General features: G+C 42.7%; 1 protein-coding gene across 1 annotated transcript in view; it reads left to right on the forward strand.

The window, feature by feature from the left end:
* Positions 1 to 23,960, forward strand: part of NBEA (neurobeachin) — an 853,790-nt gene that overhangs the window by 403,168 nt on the left and 426,662 nt on the right. The window contains 1 exon segment of the mRNA XM_030563353.1: positions 2,981 to 3,108. Within this exon segment, the coding sequence (XP_030419213.1) occupies positions 2,981 to 3,108 (128 nt within the window).

Genomic DNA, 23,960 nt, shown 5'->3' on the forward strand with positions numbered 1-23,960 from the left:
GGTCCTCCTCATTCTAATATCTGAACAACTTCAGAAGAGAAGAACTGGATGGTACAAGGTATTTTTAATATGATGCAGAGTCTTTCATGTGAATGTCAGACAATTCAACTACTTTAAATTTGATCCACTGTTGAATTGGACTAAACTGGGGGGGGGAGGGAAAGGATTAGAGAATTTCCAATTTGCCCTGAACATCTGCAAATTGAGTGGAAAAGGCAGCATCAAGTTACTGCAAAACACTCTTAAGTCCCTTATTTCAGAAGTGAAGAGGGATTATATTTACTCCCTACATGGGGTTTCCTTATTACTGCACATTGTACTCTGAGCTATTCTAGCTTCACAGAATAGGTAAGTGGCTGTTGCAGGCAGCTGCAGCACCAGAATAGCCTGTCTCACTGCCACTTTACTGCTGTGTGTGTGTTTGGGTAGGGGAACAGCCAGCAAGGCACACACTCCCTTGAAAATATATTTTGTATCTTTGTGGAGGCCAGCTTAATTTGACAACCCCGTGAGGAGTGAAGATACCAGGAGTCTGCTAATCAATTAAACTTGAAGAACCCAGAGAGGCATCTGTCAAAGTCATCAAGAACCATGTCAAGTAACAGGCCACAAAATCTCCCATCCCTATTATGTGGCTAGATCAGGAGAGTTCATATACATTTCAAAACTTGCAAACATCAGCTTTGTACACTCAAATTTCACTTGAAGTTTTCAAGGTGAAGTGAACTCCAAACTCAGGAGTTGTGAACATGTCTACAGTGAAACAAATAAATAAAAATTGGTGGGTTCTGCACTGTTCTGGTTTTTTTGTTTCCTTATCTCTAGCAGCAACTGTAGAGTTCTTCAAATCCAGTATCTGAATTTCAGCTAGTACAAACAGCAGTGCAATGCACTGCAAGAAAAGAATCAAAATGATTTTGATTTGTTGGAAGAGAGCTTCTGATCTGTATTAATGTCATCTGGTTTATGTTATTTATTATAAGTTAAAGACTTTCATATGAACTTTATTTATATATAGTTCTATATGTAGTGGATGCCTTTGAAAACTCAGAATTCATCCTTCCAGGTATCATCAATAATTTTAGTTTCTTCCTGTACTTAAAATGTCAGCACTTAAATAATTAAGAACAATAATGTTCTCAGTGCTGTAAAAGAAGAAGGTTTTTGCCCCCAACAGCATGCAGTCCGAAGGCAAAGACTACTAAATGCCCAAAAGAGGAAAAACCTAGTTTCCTGTTGTTTTTAAACTAATGATTCATCTGTTGTGGGAAACACTGAATACTTTGAATCTTTAGTACAGATTTGAAAGAGGAGAAGGAAATAGCTTGTCAAGCCACTGATGGGGAGGGGAGTTACATGCATGGTAAGCCCAAGGGACTACAATAACTCAGTCACGATGAAATAGCACATGTTGACTATTTAATAGCACCTGATAAACTTGGAACTCTAGACCAGTGGTGCCCAAACTTTTCCTGTTGTTCCCCACTTACCAGTAATGGATTCTGTCCATGCCCCATCCTCCATAACTGCACAGTTGGTTCAGTAGTGGAGCTTGGTCTGAAGACAGAGCTGGGGGCAGAACTGGGTAATGGGGGGGATCTTGGGCTAGAGGCAGAGCTGGCTGAGGGGGGAGAGGGAATGAGGGCGGAGCTGGGCTGGGGGTGGAGTGGAGCTTTGGCTGAGGGCGGAGCTGGGCTGGGGGCAGAGTAGTGCTGGGTGGTGCTCCCTCACTGCCCCCAGTGGGGGCTGGCCTAGGCCCCGCTGTGTGCCCCCTGAAGGTTCTGCTCTAGACAAAGGATTATTACTTAATATTTATATTAGGGTAGCACCTAGAAGTCCGCACAACAGGGGGTTGTGTACAAGCAGATACTGAGAAATAATCCCTGCTCCAAAAGGCTTACCATCTAAATAGACAAGCCAGAGAAAGGGAAAGTATGAAAACAGAGCTGCAGAAAGGTGATATGACTTACCCAAGGTTACACAGCTAGTAAGTGGCAAAGCCAGTAGGTAGAATCCAGGTCTCCTGACTCCCATCCCTATCACGTGCTCCATTTTGCCTAACATCTCAAAGCTAGATTTTGTTGTCTGAAAGTTTATCAAGAAAGCAAGAATATTTGTATGAGGTGGTCTTAATCATTAAAAATTCTCCTTCATGCTTCTGAAGTTTGGGAAAAATTATGAAATACCGAGAGTGCAAATTGTTGCTGCAGAGCAACTGCCAGTGCACATTCGTGCATATTTTAGAGATATTTAAAATGCAGTTATTGATAGATACTCTGTTCACTTGTGTAATACAAAAGCAGAATAAACAGTAAACAAAGACAAATTATATTAGACTCTTCATTATGGAAGGTGATATAAAGAGAACAATTAAGTTCTGTGAAATCAGGTACCTCCAGTTTGGCTATTTCAGTATTGAGAGTTCTTGCCTCATGGATGTGAAAGTTCATTTGGGAGAAAAAATTGCACACAATGAGAACACTTAAAAGTTGGACATTTTCCATGCTGCAGTATTTACACTTTTTAATTAAATTTTCTGTATTTTAAAGGTAAACTCATTGAGGTTTATATCTTACCATAAGTTTTTGTAGTAAAATCATGGTCTTTTTTTTTTTTTTTTAAAGCACAACAAACATACATCATTAGTTGAGATGATAAATGAAGAGGACTTGCATTTTGATGCCTGGGGTTCTCTCATCATCCCTAAAAAATTAGAATAAAATGTTTTCTATTTTGTATTGTTTATAAGTCCTGCTAAGTTAGTGAGACATCATTTTCCTGAGCTGGACATGAGTGTTACAATTTCTTTGCTAACGTAAATAATGCTTTTTAAACACTGTATTGTTAATCAAATCGCAGTCATTCCATTATCAGAAGACACACTGATACTTATTGCCTTAATTAGTAAATAGACATAATATGATATCATTTAATTGCTGATATTTATTTGCCTTCAATTTACATGCTTTCTTTTCAACAGCATCACTGCAAAGCTTGAAAGAGCTTTAGAAAAAGTGGCCCCACTCCTGCGTGAAATTTTTGTAGACTTCGCCCCTTTCTTGTCCCGTACACTGTTGGGCAGTCACGGACAAGAACTGCTGATTGAAGGTACTGAACCATTATTAAATTACTAATATTTTGGCTATCTGCACGTGAGCTGTGAATTAATCTTTCCTTTTCAGAGGAAGTTATATAACTATTTAGTGGTGCATTAAGAAATTTAGGTAGATATTGTTTCATTTCCTGTAATGTATTTTCTATTTGAGTAATGCCTGTGGATTCACGAAAATTGACTACTTTTGTTCCCAGTTTCTTGATTTGTTTTTTTAAGTGGCACCCTGGGTACATAAACAAGCTGTTCATCCTGGCTTCCAAACAAACACAACATACTTAACTTTAATTTATATATATTAACTTTAAAATACTATGAACACTGTAAGTCACTCAGTCTGATTTTTAAGAGACTAGAAAAATGAGAGAGCAGATCAAAATAATTGAACCTGGGAGAAAAAGGAAGGAGACTGTGTGCTAAGATAGATAATGTATGGAGATAGAAATGGAAGATTCCATGATAAGTAACCCTTCTTACTCACCATCATGTGCAGATGAATTTACATAGGCAAATCGCTACCTTATTTTACATATTTTGCAACATGGTCTGGGTTGGGGAGGTTAAAGTGTAGTTATTGTTGAATGGAACATTCTCAGAACCTTCTAAAAGGCTTTTAGTTCATATTTACATATTGTCCTGATTTCCTAGTGGTCATAAAGTGTTAGGAAGAGAAATGAATAGACTTCCTACACTATTTTATTCACAATATGCAAATAGTTACTCTTTGCAATGAACAAAGATATTCATGCAAAGCAGCAGAGTTTATACATAACAATCTACGTAAGGGCTATTGTGAAAAACATAACTTTGTGTTCAAATTCTCCAGCCAGACTTCTCCTCTGCTGCACATGTACCACCCAAATACTAATATGTAATTCTCCCACTACCCAGAGCCAACACCCCCCACTACATGCCCTTCTTCTATCCTTAATGCTCAGTGTATTTGAGTCTGATGATTCTGGTTGTTGGGCAATTGGCCTTATGTTTGTTGTCCGGCTATACCAAAAAAAAGGACAGGAAATACTTGATATGATTTTAATCAGGCTGCAACTTTGTTATTAAATGTTTTGGACTACCTGGCAAATAACAGTATACAGTGCAGGTAACTCCATGTTCATTCAATAACTATCCAAAGGGCTTCTGTCAGCCATCCCCTCCCTCCTTTTTTTTTTTCATCAGGGTCCCCCTACCAACCCATTGCTGGGACCTTACCATCACCCTTCTCTCATAGGAAGGTGGTCTATAAGAAAGGAGAGTTGGCTCTCTGCTGTACCATTCATAGGAGCCCCGAACACACACACACCCTTTAACCAACACCTCCTTTTTTAAGTCCTTTATCAAGCCGTTTATCTGGTCACTATACACCTTCCCTATGGAGTTTCTGCACTGGACATCTGCCCCACAGTTACATAATGAGTTGCAACATATAGCGTAACTCCCTTCATGCCTCACATTAACAATGCCCTCCCTGAACCCAGTGTGGGGAAGGTGAAAACTCCACCAATCTGGTGATGAAGGAAAAATTTCTTCCCAGCCCCCCTATAAAGGGGTGACTAGCGTAATGCCTAGCAGGTCCTAACCAATCCGGGTACTTTGCCACCTAGAGAGGGCAGGGGATGGGTGCTGCCTCACCTGCTCTGTGGAAGAGGGCTTCTCTGGCCTGGCCCTGCCCTTTACAACCCTTCTAGTCCCAGGGGATGAGTCACCATCACCCGTCTGACCCATTCCCCACTTTTGCAGCGGTTCTGACCTCATTTTCCCCCTCCCCCACAGCCCTAGAACACTGTTCCCTTGCCCTTGGCCAGTCGGACAACCTTTTCCTCTCTGACAGGTGCAGTGCGGTCATTTGTCTAGTTACTCTGTAACACAAGGAAAGTCATTTGAATGCAATAATTCCCCACAGGGGTTAAAATATTTTCTATTGTCTCATAGTTTTACAGTTGTGAAAGGAAACTATTGATTTCACGTAAACACATGTAAAGCTACTGGCAGGGATTTTCCCAGAAATTTGCAGTGATTCTAAGCTGCTTCACTGGGTTCCTGTCTTAGATACCTTATTTCAGTGAAATTACACTAGTCTACGATTTTTGAGAAGTCGTCTGCTTCAGAGATAAAATGTGATATTTATTATGTATTTTGATGTGCTGAATTCAAATATGACAATTAAAACAACTGATTGGCTACTGTTTGTTTCTAAGATATTTAAATTTTTACATTTTGTGTCTATGTATATTGTGTAGATAGTAGAGTTTTAATCATAAATTGTAAACCTAGGTCTTTTCATGTGTTTATGGTTGCTTTACATGATAATATTTCACCTGACCTGTTTATGTAACACTTTAAAAATCAGCAAAAGGGTTATATAAATAAAATTTATTATGAAACAAAAGGCAAAAAACTATTATGTACATAGTTTAGTCCTATTCAGTGTCTACTCGGCGCTTCTTGGCTCGTCTCTTGTATTCATTAAATGGAGCATCTCTTGTCACTGTCCAGCAATAGTCTGCAAGCATTGATGGGCTCCATTTGCCCTGATAGCCTGCCAGAAGATTCCACTGCTGTAGTCTGGAGCCCAACAGCTCTGCCCTACTCTTGGGTAGTTCCAAATCCCTGACAAGGTCATTCAGTTCACCTTGTGTTATGAGATGTGGTTCGGAGGAGGAGGAGGGGAGAAAATGTGGGTCCTGTGACATTGATGGTTCAGGACCAGAAGTTTCATCCTCTTCCTCTTCCTCGTCTGACTCAAGTGAGAATGATTCTGGTGCATCAGGAACCGGCAGTCCTTATCCGTGGGGTACTGGGCGTATAGCTGATGGAATGTTTAGATAATGCACAGTCCACTTTTTCTTCTTTGACACACCTTTCCCAACTGGAGGCACCATGCAGAAGTAACAATTGCTGGTATGATCTGTTGACTCTCTCCAAATCATTGGCACTGCAAAAGGCATAGATTTCCTTTTCCTGTTCAACCACTGGCGAAGATTTGTTGCACAAGTGTTGCAGCATATGTGTGGGGCCCACCTCTTGTCCTGATCTCCAATTTTGCAGCCAAAAGAAAGGTGATAGGATTTCTTAACCATAGTGGTTATACTGCACTTTTGGGATGCAAAAGTCACTTTACCACAAACATAGCAGAAGTTATCTGCACTGGTCACACAAGTACGAGGCATCTCTGCTCACTTTGGCTAAACAGAAATGTGTCCCTTTGCAAAATCAACATTTCTGGTTTAAATTGAGATCCCTTCCCTTTATAACTCACTTATCCTCCGCCATTCCCAAGTCAAGGGTCGTATATACTGACCCAATAGCATATCTTGAAAACTGGAGCCAATCAACAATTTTAAGCATCATTTTCGTTCTCAGTGATCCAGAATTAGTAAAGTTGGACTACATTTATTTCAGAAGCATTTTGGCTGTAGAGCAGTGTTACTGGTGGCACATCTTAGCAACTTTGGTTACAACATTATTTGAATTAACCTCTTAAAATCAGTAAAAACAAGAATCACAGTTCACAGCAGATACTTGACAGATATTGTTTAATTTCACTCTTTCTTACAGAGTGCAATCCGGCTTGGCTTAGTTTCATTTAGGTCCTTTCTTAAGACACATTCCTAAAGGTACTAGCACTGGTTTAGCTGTATTGGTGCCAGCAATGGTGGGAGCCCCACCATGAACTCCGGCAGCTTCTGGCAAGTGACAGAGATTAAAATGTCAGAAGCCACAGGAGTCCTGACCACAGTTAGGCTACCAGCAATGCAACTGAATCAGTGGCAGTAGTCATGGGAATTTTCTCTATAATACTTCACAACACACACAAAGTGCAACCTAAAGAGGTAGCATTTATCTCGTCATTACTGCAACAAGGTACATGTAAAGAGCAATATTTTTTTTATGTGATCTCATGGTGATAGATCTTTCTGCTGTAAGATAAAGGTTCACATTTTGGCTGTCACAACTGTATATCAGCATCATTAATGATATTAACAAAGCTCTGGGAAGGAGAATGTGTTTTGCTTTGTGTTTCATCTATTGGCTGTTTGCCTATAAAGAAATAAAGCAAAACTTTTTATAGTCTGACATAACAGCTATTATCTTTGGGGGCTTTTGTGTTTTTATAACGAGTGGAGTTTTTAATAAAAAGATATTTAGAATCCAGTAAACTTTTACAACAAGTTTTTAACAATTTTACATGAGACCAAATTTTGAACCTACACTTGGTGGTGTCTTAGTTCAAGAGGAGTATATTCACCTCATTTAAAAAAAAAAGAGAATTTCATTTTTGACCTACTCTATTACATTTTAAACGCCTTTCCTTACACCATTTGATTTACTTATTCTTTCTCTGGTGCTCTTAAGGCTGGTCTCTTCTAATTTTCAAAGCTTTCATCAAAATATGCAATTATATTCAGCAGAAAGAAATTGCTGTTGATATAGATAATTATTCAGACTATTCCTAGAAAGGTCTGAAAAGTAAATGGAACAAAAGTTTTTTTAATCCAAGAGTGTCTGTTACCTGTATATATTAATGGAATGGCAGCAAAAATAATTCTTCCACATTGGATAATCATTCTTTTCACCCAAGGGAAGATAATTAATCATGTCTTGTAACTTATTGTTGCATATCTAATCTGTATAATAATCACATCTATACATCATTCATTTATTTCCCTTTTGCAAAGATGAGTTTTTACCTGGGCAGTCCAAAATTTTTGAAATTGGACACCCAAAGTTAAGCAACTAAAGTATATGTTGACACCTACATACGTAACCTCATTTTCAGATATGCTTAGAACTCATAACTCCTGTTGAAGTAAGGCACTATTTGAGTGCCTAGTTTGTAAGCATCAATGTTTGAAAATGTTCCACTCAAGGCAAAAAGGTATTTCTTGTCTACTTAGTAGTTATTGATCAAGGAGTACTATTTCCTCTTTAAGATATGAAGATAATAAAAATAATGGCTTTTGATAAGCAAGCTGTCTTATGCACACTCAATGGTACTGATAAAGGAAAAAGAAATTACTTGTTTATTGTAGTGTTAGATATAGTAAACGTGCTTAGGGGTTAAGTTGTCTATCTTGGATATGTATATAGTGCTTATCATCTTGATATCTAAGCATTGATCAATCAGAGTAATTATATAAATGGAAAAAATTCTATTCAGAATAATTTCCTAGCATTTCTTTATTAAAAAGATTATGTTCTCCTTGTCCCTTCAAAGGGCATCTCCACTGACTCTGCTGAATGGAGTATACCAAGTGAATGCTTCCTAGGGTGTGAGTGCACAGAATTTTTGTGTAGTGTCTTGATAATGTAAGATGAATCTTTTATTGGCAAACGACAATTAGCTTTTCTGTTCTCTTTGTAAGAATTTGATCTATTGTTTATATGTTTAAAGATTTTAATTATAACAAGATTACAAAGTAGTAAATAAACTTCATTTCATCTCATTTGGAATTGCTGCCTCTTTTTCAAATTGATCAACATAAATCTGTTTATTGTATGTTGTAAAACATATTTCCTTTTAATTACTCAAGTTTAAAGCATAAATATTTCATTTCTCTTCTTGCTGTCTTTCAAAATCTGCATGCCTGGTTTGTTTTATTTTTTGCATGTTTCTAAAGCGTCTACCATAGCTACCAACAGCTTAATTCTGTGAGGTGCTGAACACCATCAGTTATCATTGATGCCAATAGAAGATGTTGGCCCTCAGCCTTGATGGATCTAGGCTCTTCTATGTGTCTGGGTTTTATTTATAATTGCATAGTTGTTGAAACCCATGTAATAAATTACATAGTCATGGGTGCATTTATAACCCACTTTACCTAGCACTCTGCTTATTAATATATATCTGCTGAGACAGCATCTAGCATTCCAAACCTTTGAGCAACTTCAAAAAGCCACTACTTTCAAATTAAAAACTCTCGCCTTATACTCTCCCCCTGAAAAAAAAGGAAAAAAAAAAGTATGTTCTATAAATGTGTGTTCCTTATCTCACCAAATAATGGAATTTCATTGTTAGTGTCCCAGTACCAGTATTCAGTACATATTCGTTGATACCTTTCATTGATACATGGCATCCATTTTATCCCTGATAGATCATGAGATATCAAACCATAAGTTCACAATATTAGGCTACTTTAGGTTATGGTTAGAGCTTTCTAAAATATTAGTTATAATTGTTCTATCCCTCCATGACCTGCATAGTTCTACTTCCAATTCTAAAACAATTTCTGTATGAGATATGTGCATAATATCTGATGTGGTACAATACAAGTTTTACTGGCACCCTTTTGCGAAGACCTGCATAAGTCATTCATGGTTTCACCTCTTGGTTAACGCAGCAGTCTCAAACTCTAGATGATGATAACCTGTATACTACACCATGCTGTCATATATGCCTTAAATTTATAGATTCATAGATTATAAGACCAGAAGGGAGCACTGATGGTCTGGTCTGACCACCTGTCTAACACAGACCATAGGATTTCCCTCAGTTAATAACCTGAAGCACAGTTCCAGTCCATGCTCAGATAATAAGTACAATGTGGTTTATGTTTTGAGATGAGATATGGGGAACTGGCTGCTGTGGTCAGGACTGAGCCGGAGACAGGCAGAGATCTCACAACTTTTAGTTGTTCATAGTGTTCTAGTAAGTCACAAGGACTTTGTGTAGCTGCTGACTGGGGATGCAGAAGGTGTTTGTTGATATACCGACTTTCTGCTTGCTTTATAAAGTAGTACTTTTCCCCTTTTTGTCTCTCTTCCCAATAAACTTTTTCTCTCCTAGTGTCTTGCACTTCTTATTGTTTGTATCTTGATGTGATTCATTGATTTCTTAAACCACTATGTAGGTTAAAACTATTCTTGGAGATAGGTATACACGTCCCCATGCCAGGTAGAGCTACTATTTTAGTGCTACTGATTGATTATGTCAAATTCCATTTATGTTAAACAATTGACACCACAAGCCAGATCAATGCCACCCAACTTACAAACTCAGGCCTGTCAGACGTGTTGGCTAGTGCCACCTTATGCAACAAGAGTTACAAAGTTTAAAACCAACAGCTTGGAATCAACCCGAAAACAGCTGGATAACAGAAGTCAGGGATTCGGAGCTTTCATTGTGAAGCTCTGTTTAACAGTTGGGCAGACACATAGTGTGATGTCTTCAGTTTCCAGATGGTCTCCAGATGCAACCCAGGTAAAGTGCATTACAATAGTCTAGCCTTGAGGTGACAATGATTTGAATAACTCTAAAATGGTCTGTACTGAAAAGTATATACACCAGAGGTGAGCAAACTACGGCCCGTGACCCGCGGGACCGTCCTGCCCAGCTCCTGAGCTCCTGGCCCGGGTGGCTAGCCCCAGCCCCTCCTGCGCTGTCCCCTTTCCCCCACAGCCTCAGCTAGCTTGCTCCGCCACCAGTGCAATGCTCTGGGCAGCACAGCTGCAGAGCTGGGCCTGACCCGGTGGCTGTTCTGCGTGGTGGTGGCGGTGGCGAGGCCCAGCTCCATCTGAGTGGCACAGCTGTAGCACCGGCAGCCACTGGTGCTCCAGGCATCACAGTAAGGGGGTAGGGAGCAAGGGCTGTTGGACAGAGGGCAGGGAGGTTCAGAGTGATGGTCAGGGGGCAGGGGTGTGGATGGTGCTCGGGGGGGAAAACAGAGGGTTGAATGGGGGCAGGGGTCCTGGGGAGCAGTCAGGAAGAAGCGGGGTGTTGGATGGGGTGGCAGGGGGCAGTCAGGGGACAGGGAGAAGGGGTAGTTGGATGGGGCAGGGGTCCCGGGGGGGCTCTCAGGAATGAGAGGAGGGGTTGGATGGGGCGGCAGGGGTCCAGGGGACAGGGAGTGGGTGTGTGTGGATGAGGCAGGGGCCCCGGGGAGCAGTCAGGAAGGAGGGGGGTGTTGGATGGGGCGGCAGGGGGCAGTCAGGGGCAGGGGTTTCAGGGCAGTCAGGAGACAGGGAGAAGGGGTAATTGGATGGGGCCGTCGTCCCGGGGGGGCCGTCAGGAATGAGAGGAGGGGTTGGATGGCGCGACGGGGGTCCAGGGGTGGGTGGGACCAGGAGTGGGTGTGTGTGGATGGGGCAGAGGTCCCGGGAGGACCATCAGGGAGCAGGGGGTTTTGGATGGGGAAGGAGTCCCGGGGGCGGGCAGATAGGTTGGGGCCGGCCCACAACCCCCTCCCCTAACTGGCCCTCCATACAGTTTATGAAACCCAATGCAGCCATCGGGCCAAAAAGTTTGCCCACCCCTCATAAACACCCTCCTTCCTGGGCACAGATGCAAAACAAAAATAAAAAAAAATGCACTCTTCAGTATAGCTGCTCTGGAGTGTCCTAGGATCTAACTAGTCTCCTAAATTGTGATTCTTTGTCCCATATGGTGCTTTCACTCCTCCAGTGAGGGATACTAATATAATCTTTACCAATCCTTCTGATTTTCTAATCATTATTACCTCAGTCTTGTCTGAATGGAGCCTCAACCAGATAGCCCTTCTCCAAGGGTCATTTTCTTACAAATACTATCCACTGCACCATTCAAATTAGATGAAACAGAGAATATCATACTGATGGTAGCACAGCCCATGCCTCCTCATTAACCCATCAAATGGCCTTGTGTACCTATTACACAAGAGATGAGACAATAAGATTCATGTGGAACCCTGCATAGGAGAATTCTTGGAGCAGTTGCCCAAAACAATCCTTTGGACCAAAGAAAGGAATGTAGCCAGTAATGAGCAGCAGTACCATCCACTCCTCAAATATGGCAGCACATTGTGATCAGTGGTATCCATAGCAGCTGATGGAGTTAAAAGAATCAACATGGACACTTTGTCCTCTCCTATCACTGGGAGAAAATTTATTGATGCTACCTGCACAGTTTGTTTCATTTCGAGGTCTAAAACCTGCATGACTTGTAGCTTCTGTGGTTGCATATACATGGTTAGCAATTTATGCCAATAGACTATGACAATCTGGGGATTCCTTGGTACACTTTGCTGAAAAACTGGTAAATCCTGTGTGCTCAAAATTTCTCTCCACCTTGCTCTCTGATTTTTCAAAGCTTTTTGTTGTTGTTGTCATACCTGAGATCTGGAGCACAGATGCTAACAAGCTGACTATCTCCTTGCTAGCCCCCAGCTCTCCTCTGCTGCACACTGTTCTCTCTCTCCCCCTCCCTCCCCTTCTGCCATATCCAGACTCCTAATTTTATTCACACACCGAGGAACTATTTCTTTCAGTTAATCAAATTATTTTGCTAAATGTTTGGCACTCTCCAGCAGGCCAGGCAATCAGCAGTCTGACTAAAAATTAAAAATCAATATTAACATGTAACAGAAAAAAAGTTAAACTCTGTATTACCCTCTTGTATTCACATCCCTTTTCCTTACAGATCCTGTCTATGGAGCCGTCTGGGCCTCCAAAATGGCTACTATGTATGTGTCATCTTTTTGTTTTCTCCACAAAACTTGCACTGGTCACTGTTCAGAGTTCAAAGAGCCCAGTTTAGGGACCATCTTGAAAGTATAATTTTTTTCAAAAGGTACCCTAATAATGTAACAAGCCTTTGAGGAGCAGGAAGAGAAAACACTTTGTCAGAAGTCATAACAGAGCTTTCACTCTAAAATACCTGGAGATGGAGATTATGCCTTATGCCATTTTCTGTAGCAGAAGCAACCAGAGCCCAATTCTGGGCAATCCTTCAGTTCATAGATCCTCAGAACAATATTTTTTAAATTCTTAAAATATTGTCCTGGACAATTTTCAGCTGTTAAGGTACTAGAAGCTGGTCAGGGAGAATTATATATTTCTTTATTAATTATATATTGACTTGCACAACCAAACAGTTATTTACTTATCTCACTGCTTATTGTTTTCCTTATCCTCTGAATCTACTATAAAACACTTGCAACAAAATCCCAGCAAAACAACACTACTGTCTCTGAAAGACTTTAACAAGTCTCATATGGCTAAAAATTGGACCAAGAATTTGAGGTACAGATAAGTGACTTTCTTCTGAACTTCTGAAAAGTGTTCAGTGTCACTAACAATGCATTGAACAACTGAATATTATTAGAGCATTTGATGAGGGTGGCTTTACACATGTGGAATGTTTTGCACATTGCTTTCATGTGGTATTTCATGAGTTTTTGTAATAAAAAATGGAATTTGAAGGATTTGGTTCCAACCACATGAAAATCAGCAGGTGTTTATTACACAGGACAAAAAAGTCCCTTAAAAAGCTCCAAACAGAAAATATCACTGCAGACTGGAATCCTACTGTGCACATTTTACAGCCCCTTCCTAAACCGAAACAAGTTGCTGACGAATTAGCTTAAAGTGTTGTGTACAGCCTGCTGGAATTTCATAAATATCAGTTATGCAAAATTCTTTCCCTAATTGAGACTACCAAAAGAGATGTTACTGAAACAGCCTCCCTGTGTACAGTCAGCCCACTTAAAAGGCTACTAGAACATGAAATGTTTCTTACAAAAGGACATTTTGACAAGTCAAATAAATATAAAGAGATACCATATTACAAATTTGCCATAAATCTGGATCAGAGAATGATGAAAGGTTAAAGAGGCAGTAAAAATCAGTATATGTGCATGCTTGCCATTCAACAGAATCAAGATTCAGGACTTGACAATTTCCACCCTATTTGACAGAAAACACTATTTGACAGTTCACAGATCTTTGGATACACAGGAACTGAAAACTGTCATAGCAGAAACCTCTGCTTATTTTAGCCACAGTGCAATCTTCTCTGAGCACCTGCCACAGGATAGTTATAGAAGAGTGCCCTGTGTCTTTACGATATACTACTAGCTCAGGGATCGGCGACCTTTAGCATGCGGCTCGCCAGAGTAAGCCCCCAGGTAGGCCAGTTTGTTTACCTGCTGTATCCACAGGTTCAACTGATCATGGCTCCCACTGGCTGCGGTTCGCTGTCCCAGGCCAATGGGGCCTGTGAGAAGCCGCAGCCAGCACATCCCTCGGCTCACGCCACTTCTCGCAGCTCCCATTGGCCTGAAGCATGAAACTGCGGCCGGTGGGAGCTGTAATCGGCCGAACCTCCAGACACGGCAGGTAAACAAACCAGCCTGGCCCACCAGGATGCTTACCCTGGTGGGCTGCATGCCAAAGGTTGCTGATCCCTGCACTAGCTTGATGAGCCATTTAATTAGGTTGTAGGAATTCCGTGAAGTAGGGAACAAAGTATGTTGTCCTGATCTTTCAGGTTTAACTCCTGAATTCCTAAGATTCCCACCCAGAAATGTATGTTCTGAACACGTTTAATATGGCAGGAAATATTACAAATCAGAGGTTCAGATAGCTACTGGAAAATGCGTATCATCTGGCACTTTTTTTGAAAAGTGAACCTACAGTAATTAATTTCACATATAATTGTACTTCTGCTGAAAAAGTCCAGCATGGTCTTATGATTTGGACTGTTTCAAAGATGCTTTTCACTGTTTAACAGAGAGTAATCACTTATGCCCTCTTCTTCGTCTTTAGCCTATGTGGTCCAAGTCTAACTTTAGGAGGATAGGGATTGTCAATTGGTACTTTAACTGTCTCATCACTAGTACACCAGTTAACAATACATCTTTAACAAGTAGAGCAGAAGCTATCCTGGATCTGTTTCTTACTAATAGTGACCAATTGACTGAAAATGAGAGAATAATATGAAATCCTCAAACCAATTACTTTCATTCAGTATAATAAGGAATGGAGTAAAAGAACAGAGCTCTAAAAAGGCATTTGATTTCGGGAAAGTAAATTTTGACAAATTAAGAAATCTCATGAGTAAGAGCTGTTGGAAAGAAGTATTGAGAAGGACTGAAATGCTGAATTTTGTTTTTAAAATGTCATTAATAAAACTAAAAATGTTATGATTAAGAAACAAGGAAGACTTAATACAAACAACTCTTCATAGAGAGCAAGTAAGAGAGTATTTGGAAAATTTGAACATATAGAAATTTGGACCAGGGGACATTCTTGGATTTCTCAGATCCTGTTTGCCCTGTGCAGTCTTGGACAGCATATCCAAGTTTCTTTTTCAAGCTAGTTGTCACTCTTCAGCCCTCAAGCCGTTGAGGAAAACCTGGACAGGACTGATCTGTGTGTCTAAAACTATAGTAGAATACCATCTTGAGGATGTTATAGAAATGTTGGGCTGGAAGGGACCTCAAGAAGTCACCAAGTCTAATGTTCTGAACTGTGGCAGGACCAACTAAATTTAGGGCTTGGCTACACTGGAGAGTTGCAGCGCTGTAAACCCACCACCAGCACTGCAACTTACTCACCATCCACACTTGCAAGGCACATACAGCGCTGCATCTCCCTGGCTGCAGCGCTGGCCGGACTCCTGCTCTGCCTCAGGTATAACGATTGCAGTGCTGGTGATATCGCGCTGCTCCGCAAGTGTGGCCACCACAAGCGCTGTAATTGGCCTCCAAGGTATTAGGAGGTATCCCAGAATACCTGTTCAGCTGCTCTGCTCATCAGTTCAAACTCTACTGCCCTGGCCTCAGGTGATCCGCCCTTTAAATGCCCTGGGAATTTTAAAAATCCCCTTCCTGTTTGCTCAACGAGGTGTGGAGTGCAATCAGTCAGTGACCATGCCTCCATGCGCCAAACGAGCCCCAGCATGGAGCAATGGCGAGATGATGGACCTCATCAGTGTTTGGGGGGAGGAAGCTGTGTAGTCACAGCTGCGCTCCAGCCGTAAGAATTACGATACCTATGGGCAGGTATCAAGGGCCATGCTGGAAAGGGGCCATGACCGGGACGCGGTGCACTGCAGGGTTAAAGTGAAGGAGTTGCAGAGTGCCTATTGCAAAGCCCGCTAGGGAAACCACTGCTCAGGTGCTGCCCCCACGACCTGCCATTTTTACAAGGAGCTGGACGCGATACTTGGGGGTGACCCCACTGCCAATCCAATGACCATGATGGACAGTTCAGAGTGGTCAGACGAGAGGGAGGTGGAGTGGGAGGAGGAAACCGAAAGTGAGGGTACTGGGCTAGGGGGAGACACCCCGGAGTCCCAGGAGGCATGCAGCTAGGAGCTCTTCTCAAGCCAGGAGGAAGGTAGCCAGTTGCAGCAGCTGGAACTTCTTGGTGAAGAAGAAGCAGAGGAGCGGGTTCCCGGTAAGCAGCTTTTATTTTCATGATGGAAATGTTTCGGGAGAGGAAGGTGGGGTTAGGGCTGCATGCATGCATGGCTAGATGTGGAATAGCCCATTGATGTGGTCTATCACATCGCGGTAATCTCCTCAAAAGTTTCTGCCAGAGCGTGGGCAATGCGCTTGTGCAAGCTTATAGGGAGAGTCACCATGGTCCTTGTCCCAGTCAAGCTAATGCGTCTGCGCCACTGTGCCACGAGGGGTGGGGGGACCATTGCTGCACACAGGCAAGCTGCATAGGGGCCAGGATGGAATCTGCATTGCTGTAGAAGACCCTCCCTTGCTTCCCAGGTGACCCACAGCAGTGAGATATCTTCCAGGATTAACTCCTGTGCAAAATGTAGGGATAGTGTTCAGTGTAGGTTCCCCTGCAGCTCTTTGCTTTCCCCAATGCACACAAACCCCAGTGCAGCCCTGAACCAATCAGTCCCCCTTCCCAGGTGACCCGCAGCAGCGAGATAGCTTCCAGGATTAATTAACTCCTGCACTCATTCCCCCTTACTCACCGTGTCTTCGCTGCTGTGGGCTCTCTGTGCTCTGTTTGGTATGTGGAAAGTATGCTAACGTGAGACTGTAAACTCCTTCACTGTGATTATACACAATGCTGCCTCTCTGTTAAATGTTTCAATTTTTGTCTTTCTAATAACAGTGTCCTTGACTACTACTACTACTCGACTGGCCGTATCAGAGACTGCTGAAAGGCTACAAAACCTGAGGAAAAAGCCACGAAAAAGCAAAGAAGATATGGTGAAAGCAGTTATGAATCAGTCTGCCAGAGAGAGTAAGAAGCTGCAGGACTGGAGAGAAAAAATGCAGTGCTGAAGGGAAAGAGAAAGCAGGAGAAAGGCATTGGCTAAGAAGAAAAGCACAAAGCAGCTGATAAGCCTGCTGGCGTGCCAAACAGACTGTATCCAGTCACTCGTAGCCATGCAGGCAGAGCACTACCGTGCCGCCGCCCCGTCCCAAAGCTCTCTCCCCTGTTCCCCAATGTCAGCTCAAAACCCCCTTCTCCAGCATCCAGGTTCTTACCACCACCAGCTGCCCCCAGCACCTGTACGTTTACCTACCAGCCCTGAGAACTACGACCCTTACCCTCTGCACTCAACCCCCATTACCATGCAGCACTTTCATCCTGAAGTGCAGCAGTCATTGCACAGCACTCTAGGCAGGACATATTCAAACCTCTGACTGTACAGTTCCCCACCCCACCCCCCTGCCCTTTTACTTACTTTCTTTTCAATAAATGATTTCTTGGCTTTTAAAACAGTTTTTATTATTGCAGAAAGTGAAAGATACCGTACCCCAAGGAAAAAACAGGCACTGCAAATCATTGTAACCACTGCACTTCACTCCCGTGCAAGGCGCCAAACATTACTGTTGGCTTTCAGCCTCAAATTCCTCCCTCAAGGCATCCCTAATCCTTGTAGCCCTGTGCTGGGCCTCTCCAGTAGCCCTGCTCTCTGGCTGTGCAAATTCAGCCTCCAGGCGTTGAACCTCAGAGGTCCATTCCTGACTGACTGTTTCACCCTTCCCTTTACAAAGATTATGGAGGGTACAGCACGCGGATATAACCGCAGAGATGCTGCTTTCCCCCAAATCTAGCTTCCCATAAAGAGATCGCCAGCGCCCTTTTAAACTGCCAAAAGCACACTCCACAGTCATTCTGCACCGGCTCAGCCTGTAGTTGAACCGGTCCTTGCTCCTGTCAAGCTTCCCTGTATACGGGTTTCATGAGCCAAGGCATTAAGGGGTAAGCAGGGTCTCTCCAAGGATCACAATGGGCATTTCAACATCCCCTACTGTGATCTTCCAGTCTGGGAAAAAAGTCTCGACCTGCAGCTTCCTGAACAGGCCACTGTTCCGAAAGATGCGTGCATCATGCACCTTTCCAGGCCAGCCTATATAAATGTCAATGAAATGCCACAGTAATCCACAAGCGCCTGGAGAACCATAGAGAAATCCCCCTTCCGATTAATGTACTTGGATGCTAGGTGGGGTGGTGCCAGAATAGGAATATGCGTCCCATCTATCGCCCCTCCACAATTAGGAAAACCCATTTGTGCAAAGCCATCCAGAATGTCCTGCACGTTCCCCAGAGTCACAGTTCTTCTTAGCAGGATGCGATTAATGGCCCTGCAAACTTGTATCAACACGATTCCAATGGTCGACTTTCCCACTCCAAACTGGTTCGCGACCGATCGGTAGCTGTCTGGAGTTGCCAGCTTCCAGATTGCAATAGCCACCCGCTTCTCCACTGGCAGGGCAGCTCTCAGTCTCGTGTCCTTGCGCCGCAGGGTGGGGGCGAGCTCCTCACACATCCCATGAAAGAGGCTTTTCTCATCCAAAAGTTCTGCGGCCACTGCTCGTCATCTCAGTCTTCCATGACGATGTGATCCCACCACTCAGGGCTTGTCTCCATCAGAAAGTTGCAGCGCTGGTGAGGGAGTTACAGCGCTGCAACTTAGGAGGTGTACACATCTGCAGGGCACCACCAGCGCTGCAACTCTCTGTTTGCAGCGCTGGCCGTACTCCCGTTTTGTCTCGGGTGTAGAGGATCCAGCGCTGGTAATCAAGTATAGACACTTACCAGCGCTTTTCTTGACCTCCATGGAATAAGCAGGTATCCCAGCATACCTGAGGAAGCCTCTGGTAATCAAGCTGGTCTCCTTCCCCGGCTTGCTCTCGCGTTCCCCGAACCCCGAGCAAGCAGGTCTCCTTCCCTGAGGTTTGCTGGGTGGTTCCGGGAACGCGAGAGCAAACCGCGGCGAAGCTGGTCTCCTTTCCCGGTTTGCTCTCGCGTTCCCCGAACCCCGAGCAAGCAGGTCTCCTTCCCTGCGGTTTGCAGGGTGGTTCGGGGAACGCGAGAGCAAACGCGGCGAAGCTGGTCTCCTTTCCCGGTTTGCTCGCTCGTTCTCCGAACCCCCGAGCAAGCAGGTCTCCTTCCCTGCGGTTTGCAGGGTGGTTCGGGGAACGCGAGAGCAAACCGCGGCGAAGCTGGTCTCCTTTCCCGGTTTGCTCTCTCGTTCCCCGAACCCCCCTTGAAGCCACCCAACAGCGCTGCAGTGTGGCCACATCTAACACCACTTGCAGCGCTGGTTGCTGTAAGTGTGGCCACTCTGCAGCGCTGGCCCTATACAGCTGTACTAATACAGCTGTAACAACCAGCGCTGCAAAATTTTAGATGTAGACTTGGCCTCAGTGCTTGTTTCCCAAGCCCAAAAGCGGCGTTCCACGGTGCTGAGCATTTCCGTTACTGCCACAAGCAATTTAGTGTCATACGCGTCAGGTGACTCAATATTGTCATCGGACTCCTCACTGTCACTTTGGAGCTGAAGGAATAGCTCAACTGCCAAACGTGATGTGCTGGCGACACTCATCAGCAAAGTCCTCATCAGCTTCTGCTCCATTTCCCACAGAAATCGCTCTGCACAGAAACCATTGGGAGACTCACGATGACACCAAACATGGACAGAAAAACAGTGACTGCTGGGATGTGAAGCGATGCACCATGGGGCGTTGGAACAGGAAGTGGAATGATCCACACCCTTCTGTCCCCTTCCCACAACCCACCGTGCACACAATGCACCACTCCCAACGGCGCTGCAAATGTGGCCACACTGCAGTGCTAGTAGCTGTCAGTGTGGCCACACTGCAGCGATGTCCCTACACAGCTGTACGAAGACAGCTGTAACTCCCAGCGCTGCACACCTCCAAGTGTAGCCAAGGCCTTAGACTATTCCTGAAAGGTGTTTGTCCAACTTGTTTTTAAAAGCCTCCAGTGATGGGAATTGCACAATCTCCCTTTGAAGCTTATTCCAGAGCTTAGCTACCCTTATAGTTAGAAAAATTGTTCCTAACATCTAATCTAAATCTCCCTTGCTGCAGGTTAAGCCCATTTCTTTTTGTCCTACATTCAGTGGACATGGAGAACAATTGATCCCTATCCTCTATATAACAGCTCTTAACACACTTGAAGACTATCAAGTTCCCCCTCACTATTCTCTTCTCAAGACTAAACATGCACAGTTTTTTTTAATCTTTCCTAATAGGCCAGGTTTTCTAAACCTTTTATCATTTTTGTGTGTCCCAAAGTGCATCAGCCAGAACTGGACACAGTACTCCAGATGATGCCTCACCAGTTGTCAAATAGGACAGGACAATTACCTCTCGTGTCTTACATATGACACTCCTGTTAATACGCCCCAGAATATTAGCCTTTTTTGCAGGTGCATCACATTGTTGAATCATATTCAGTTTTTGATCCACTGTATCCCAGTCCTTTTCAGCAGTACTATTTCCTAGCCAGCTATTCCCCAGTTTTTTAGTTGTGCGTTTGATTTTTTTCCTACATGTAATACTTTGCACTTGTCTTTATTGAATTTCATCTTGTTGAATTCAGACCAATTCTTCAATTTGTAAAGGTCATTTTGAATTCTAATCCTGTCTTCCAAAATGTGAGCAACGCCTCCCAGCTTGGCATCAACCACTAATTTTATAAGCACACTCTCCAGTCCTTTATCCAAGTCATTAATGAAAATATTGAATAGTACCAGACCCAGGGCAGACCCTTGTGGGACCCACTAGATATACCATCTGTTTGACAGCAGTGATAACTGCCTTTTGAATATGGTCATTCGACCAGTTGTGTACCCACCTTATATTCATTTAATCTAGACCACATTTCCCTAGTTTGCTTTATGCAAATGTTATGTGGGACAGTGTCCAAAGCCTTACTTAAAATCAAGATATATCAGATCTACTGCTTACCCACTATCCACTAGGTCAGTAACTCTCTCAAAGAAGGAAATACATGTACTCCTTTGGTCTTGATACGTTCAGGGACAGTGGCTTAAGAACATAAGTGGCAGTTTTGGGTCAGACCAAGGATTCCGCTAGCCAACTGATGTCTTGCATTCCCTTCACATCCCTTTCTCTTGCAGCAGCCTAGTTTTCTGCTTTTATGCAGAATTAATTTTTTTTTCTGCCCATTTGTCTCATCCTGGAGCAAACCTGAAGAGACATACTTGTTCTTGCTCCAGAAAAGAATTTTATAAAGACTTTCTGAGCAAGCCCTTTGATTTGTAAGTACTACTCTGACATAACCTGTAGGTGGACTCATCACATCAAACAAGTGGAACTGCTGCATGATAACACTGGACTATGTAGTAAAAAAAATTTTTTAAGGACAAGCATCTTTTTTCCTTATATTATTTTCTCCTCCTCTGTCGAGGTCCAAAGAAAAATGAGGCACTGTGCCAGAATTTTATTCAGCATCTAAAGGATGTTCATGCTGTGATTGCAGTTCCCTGCAGGCAGAGGTTCTCCAGCTCTTATTCAACTTAATTTATCATTCAAAACCCAGCAGGGGACTCTGCTTGATTTTGGACTTGAAATGGTTAGACTGGTATTTGCCCCACTCATCACCCCCATGAGGTTTAAAATAGAATCAATCTACACAGGGATCCTAGGAATTACTCCCAGAAAATTATCTAGCCTTGATAAACCTGTAGGATGTGAATAACATCCCAGTGCCAGGTTTTGCTCTGGAACATTTCTTCTATAATACAATAAAATAGTTCTTTACCTTCAGCCTAACCTCAGTACCCAGGGGTATTCCAAAATTGATGTTGGTAGTGGTTGTTTTTTCACAGCCTTCCCTTCCATGTGCCTTTAAACCAATATCTGTTTAGCACTTGCCCTTATGACATGTATTGAAACCTTTAATTGGGTGACCAATTAAATATTACAACAGTACAAAACTCCCTTGCTTGTCCATGTGTTTTATATACACTCCTGCAATACATCCTGTTGCTTGTGTACATGCTTTTCTTACTTGCCTTCAAGATGTGCACCAGGAAAGAACTTGAAAACTTTCTTGGCCAACTTCAAGTTAACTTGAAAAACAGTACAGTTGAGTTGTTATGGATATAGAATTTATTTTACACTGCTTATAAGTCAAAAATACAATAGATTAAATATAAAAACAAAATTCATTGTTGAAAACTGACTCAAAAGTTTGGTGATGAAGGTAGAAAATTAAGAAACTGCATTAGGGCCTTTTGGAGATGGTGGAAAGAAACATGTTGAATGATAACTCATATCCTTTGACTTGGGCTTGTCTGTACAGGAAAGATTTACTGGTACAACCAGCCAGGGGGACACACTGATTCCAGAATGAGTGAAGAGGAAGATAAAGGGGTCTATTATACAAGAATAAGTGTCAACAGACAGAGTTGTACCGGTATAAATGAATGTGTCTAAATTTACATCTCAACTTATATTGAGATAACTTCCATGTATAGATAAGCTAGTTTCTGTCAGGCTCCTCCAATCAGTAGACTTAAAACGTCTTCACTATCAGAGCCACAACTTGATACTATGTACATTGAAGTGTCATGTATATTTGAATTAAAGATCTTGTATTCCTGCTGGGAGTTAAATGTTTACCCTTGGAATCTTTTCTTCCAGAGACTCAGTCATTTGTGGAAAAGACCAAAGAGAGTAGGACTTCCTTAGCCTGGTTCATGAGGTCTTCTAAACTCACATAGTCTTGTCCAATCGTATGTGCACTTCCAGACTAATTATAAATAAGTCTTCCCCTTAGTGGAGAGAGCTATGAAACTAGAAAGAGTTTGTGAATTCTAGGTGCTATCACCCAGCAAAGTTTTCACTTCCTTGTCCTTGTGTCATGCAAATAATCCATTCCTCAGATTCACTTTCAGATTCATATACATCTATTAAAGCTTGCTATTCACAGGACCACCAATCTGGACACAGCTTTCTTAATTTCTTCTCATGTCAAGATTATGCCCATCTGATAATAGAAAGCTCACCCTGTCCATAAAGGACTTTTTTCAATTTTCCCTGCACTAGAGGAAGTCTGAGGTAGAGGGCACAGGTGGCCTTCTGGATGGCATAACGACAGTTGTCTCCAAGAGAGTTTAAATTGCACATAAATGGCCATTTGCTTTTATTGTAAAGTTTCACATAGAACAGTGAGATTGGCTCTAATCAGCTTCAAAGAGACAAAAGGGAAAAAAAGTAGCAGCAGCAGTGATCTGATCAGACAATGGAACTGTTTTCTGATATGTTGAAATCATTGTGGAAAACCAGGCATCCCAGGTTAATAAGAAAATTGAGTATCCTCTTCCTGTGGAAAGAAAAGCATCTAATAGCCCTCATGGTGGTCAGTCCATCTTTGCATGCAGGCTAAATGAAAATGCAGTATTTCCTCGGAAGTGGTCGCTCCCTCTTATTATTTAGAACCCCTTTGTCTAGGTGGGAGTTCCCATATATGACCTGTTTGTTAGTGATGAATACCTAATTCCAGAAGAATTGCATTGGGTACCTAGATGTGGTCTGTTGTGGCCCACCATAGAATCTTTTTTGTCCCTTGGTCCATGGGCCTGCTTTATCTGACTCCCTCCTATCCCCAGCTTCCCATTAGTCAAAGTTGTCTGAAAGATTGAGGCAGATGCAACTATTCCTGCTTGCCCAAGAAGAGCCTGGTTTGTCAATATTCGAGCTGTTCATGTACAAGCAGTGACTCCTTACCCAGATTCTCAGTCTCCTGTCTCAGTGATAGGATCTGGAGTGTAGTGGTGGAGACCCTATCTCTGATGACTTCATGTGCAAGGGGTTAACCCTCTTGGAGGAAG

The sequence above is a fragment of the Gopherus evgoodei genome, chromosome 1 (genome assembly GCF_007399415.2).
Source record: "Gopherus evgoodei ecotype Sinaloan lineage chromosome 1, rGopEvg1_v1.p, whole genome shotgun sequence".
NCBI classification, from domain to species: Eukaryota; Metazoa; Chordata; order Testudines; family Testudinidae; genus Gopherus; species Gopherus evgoodei.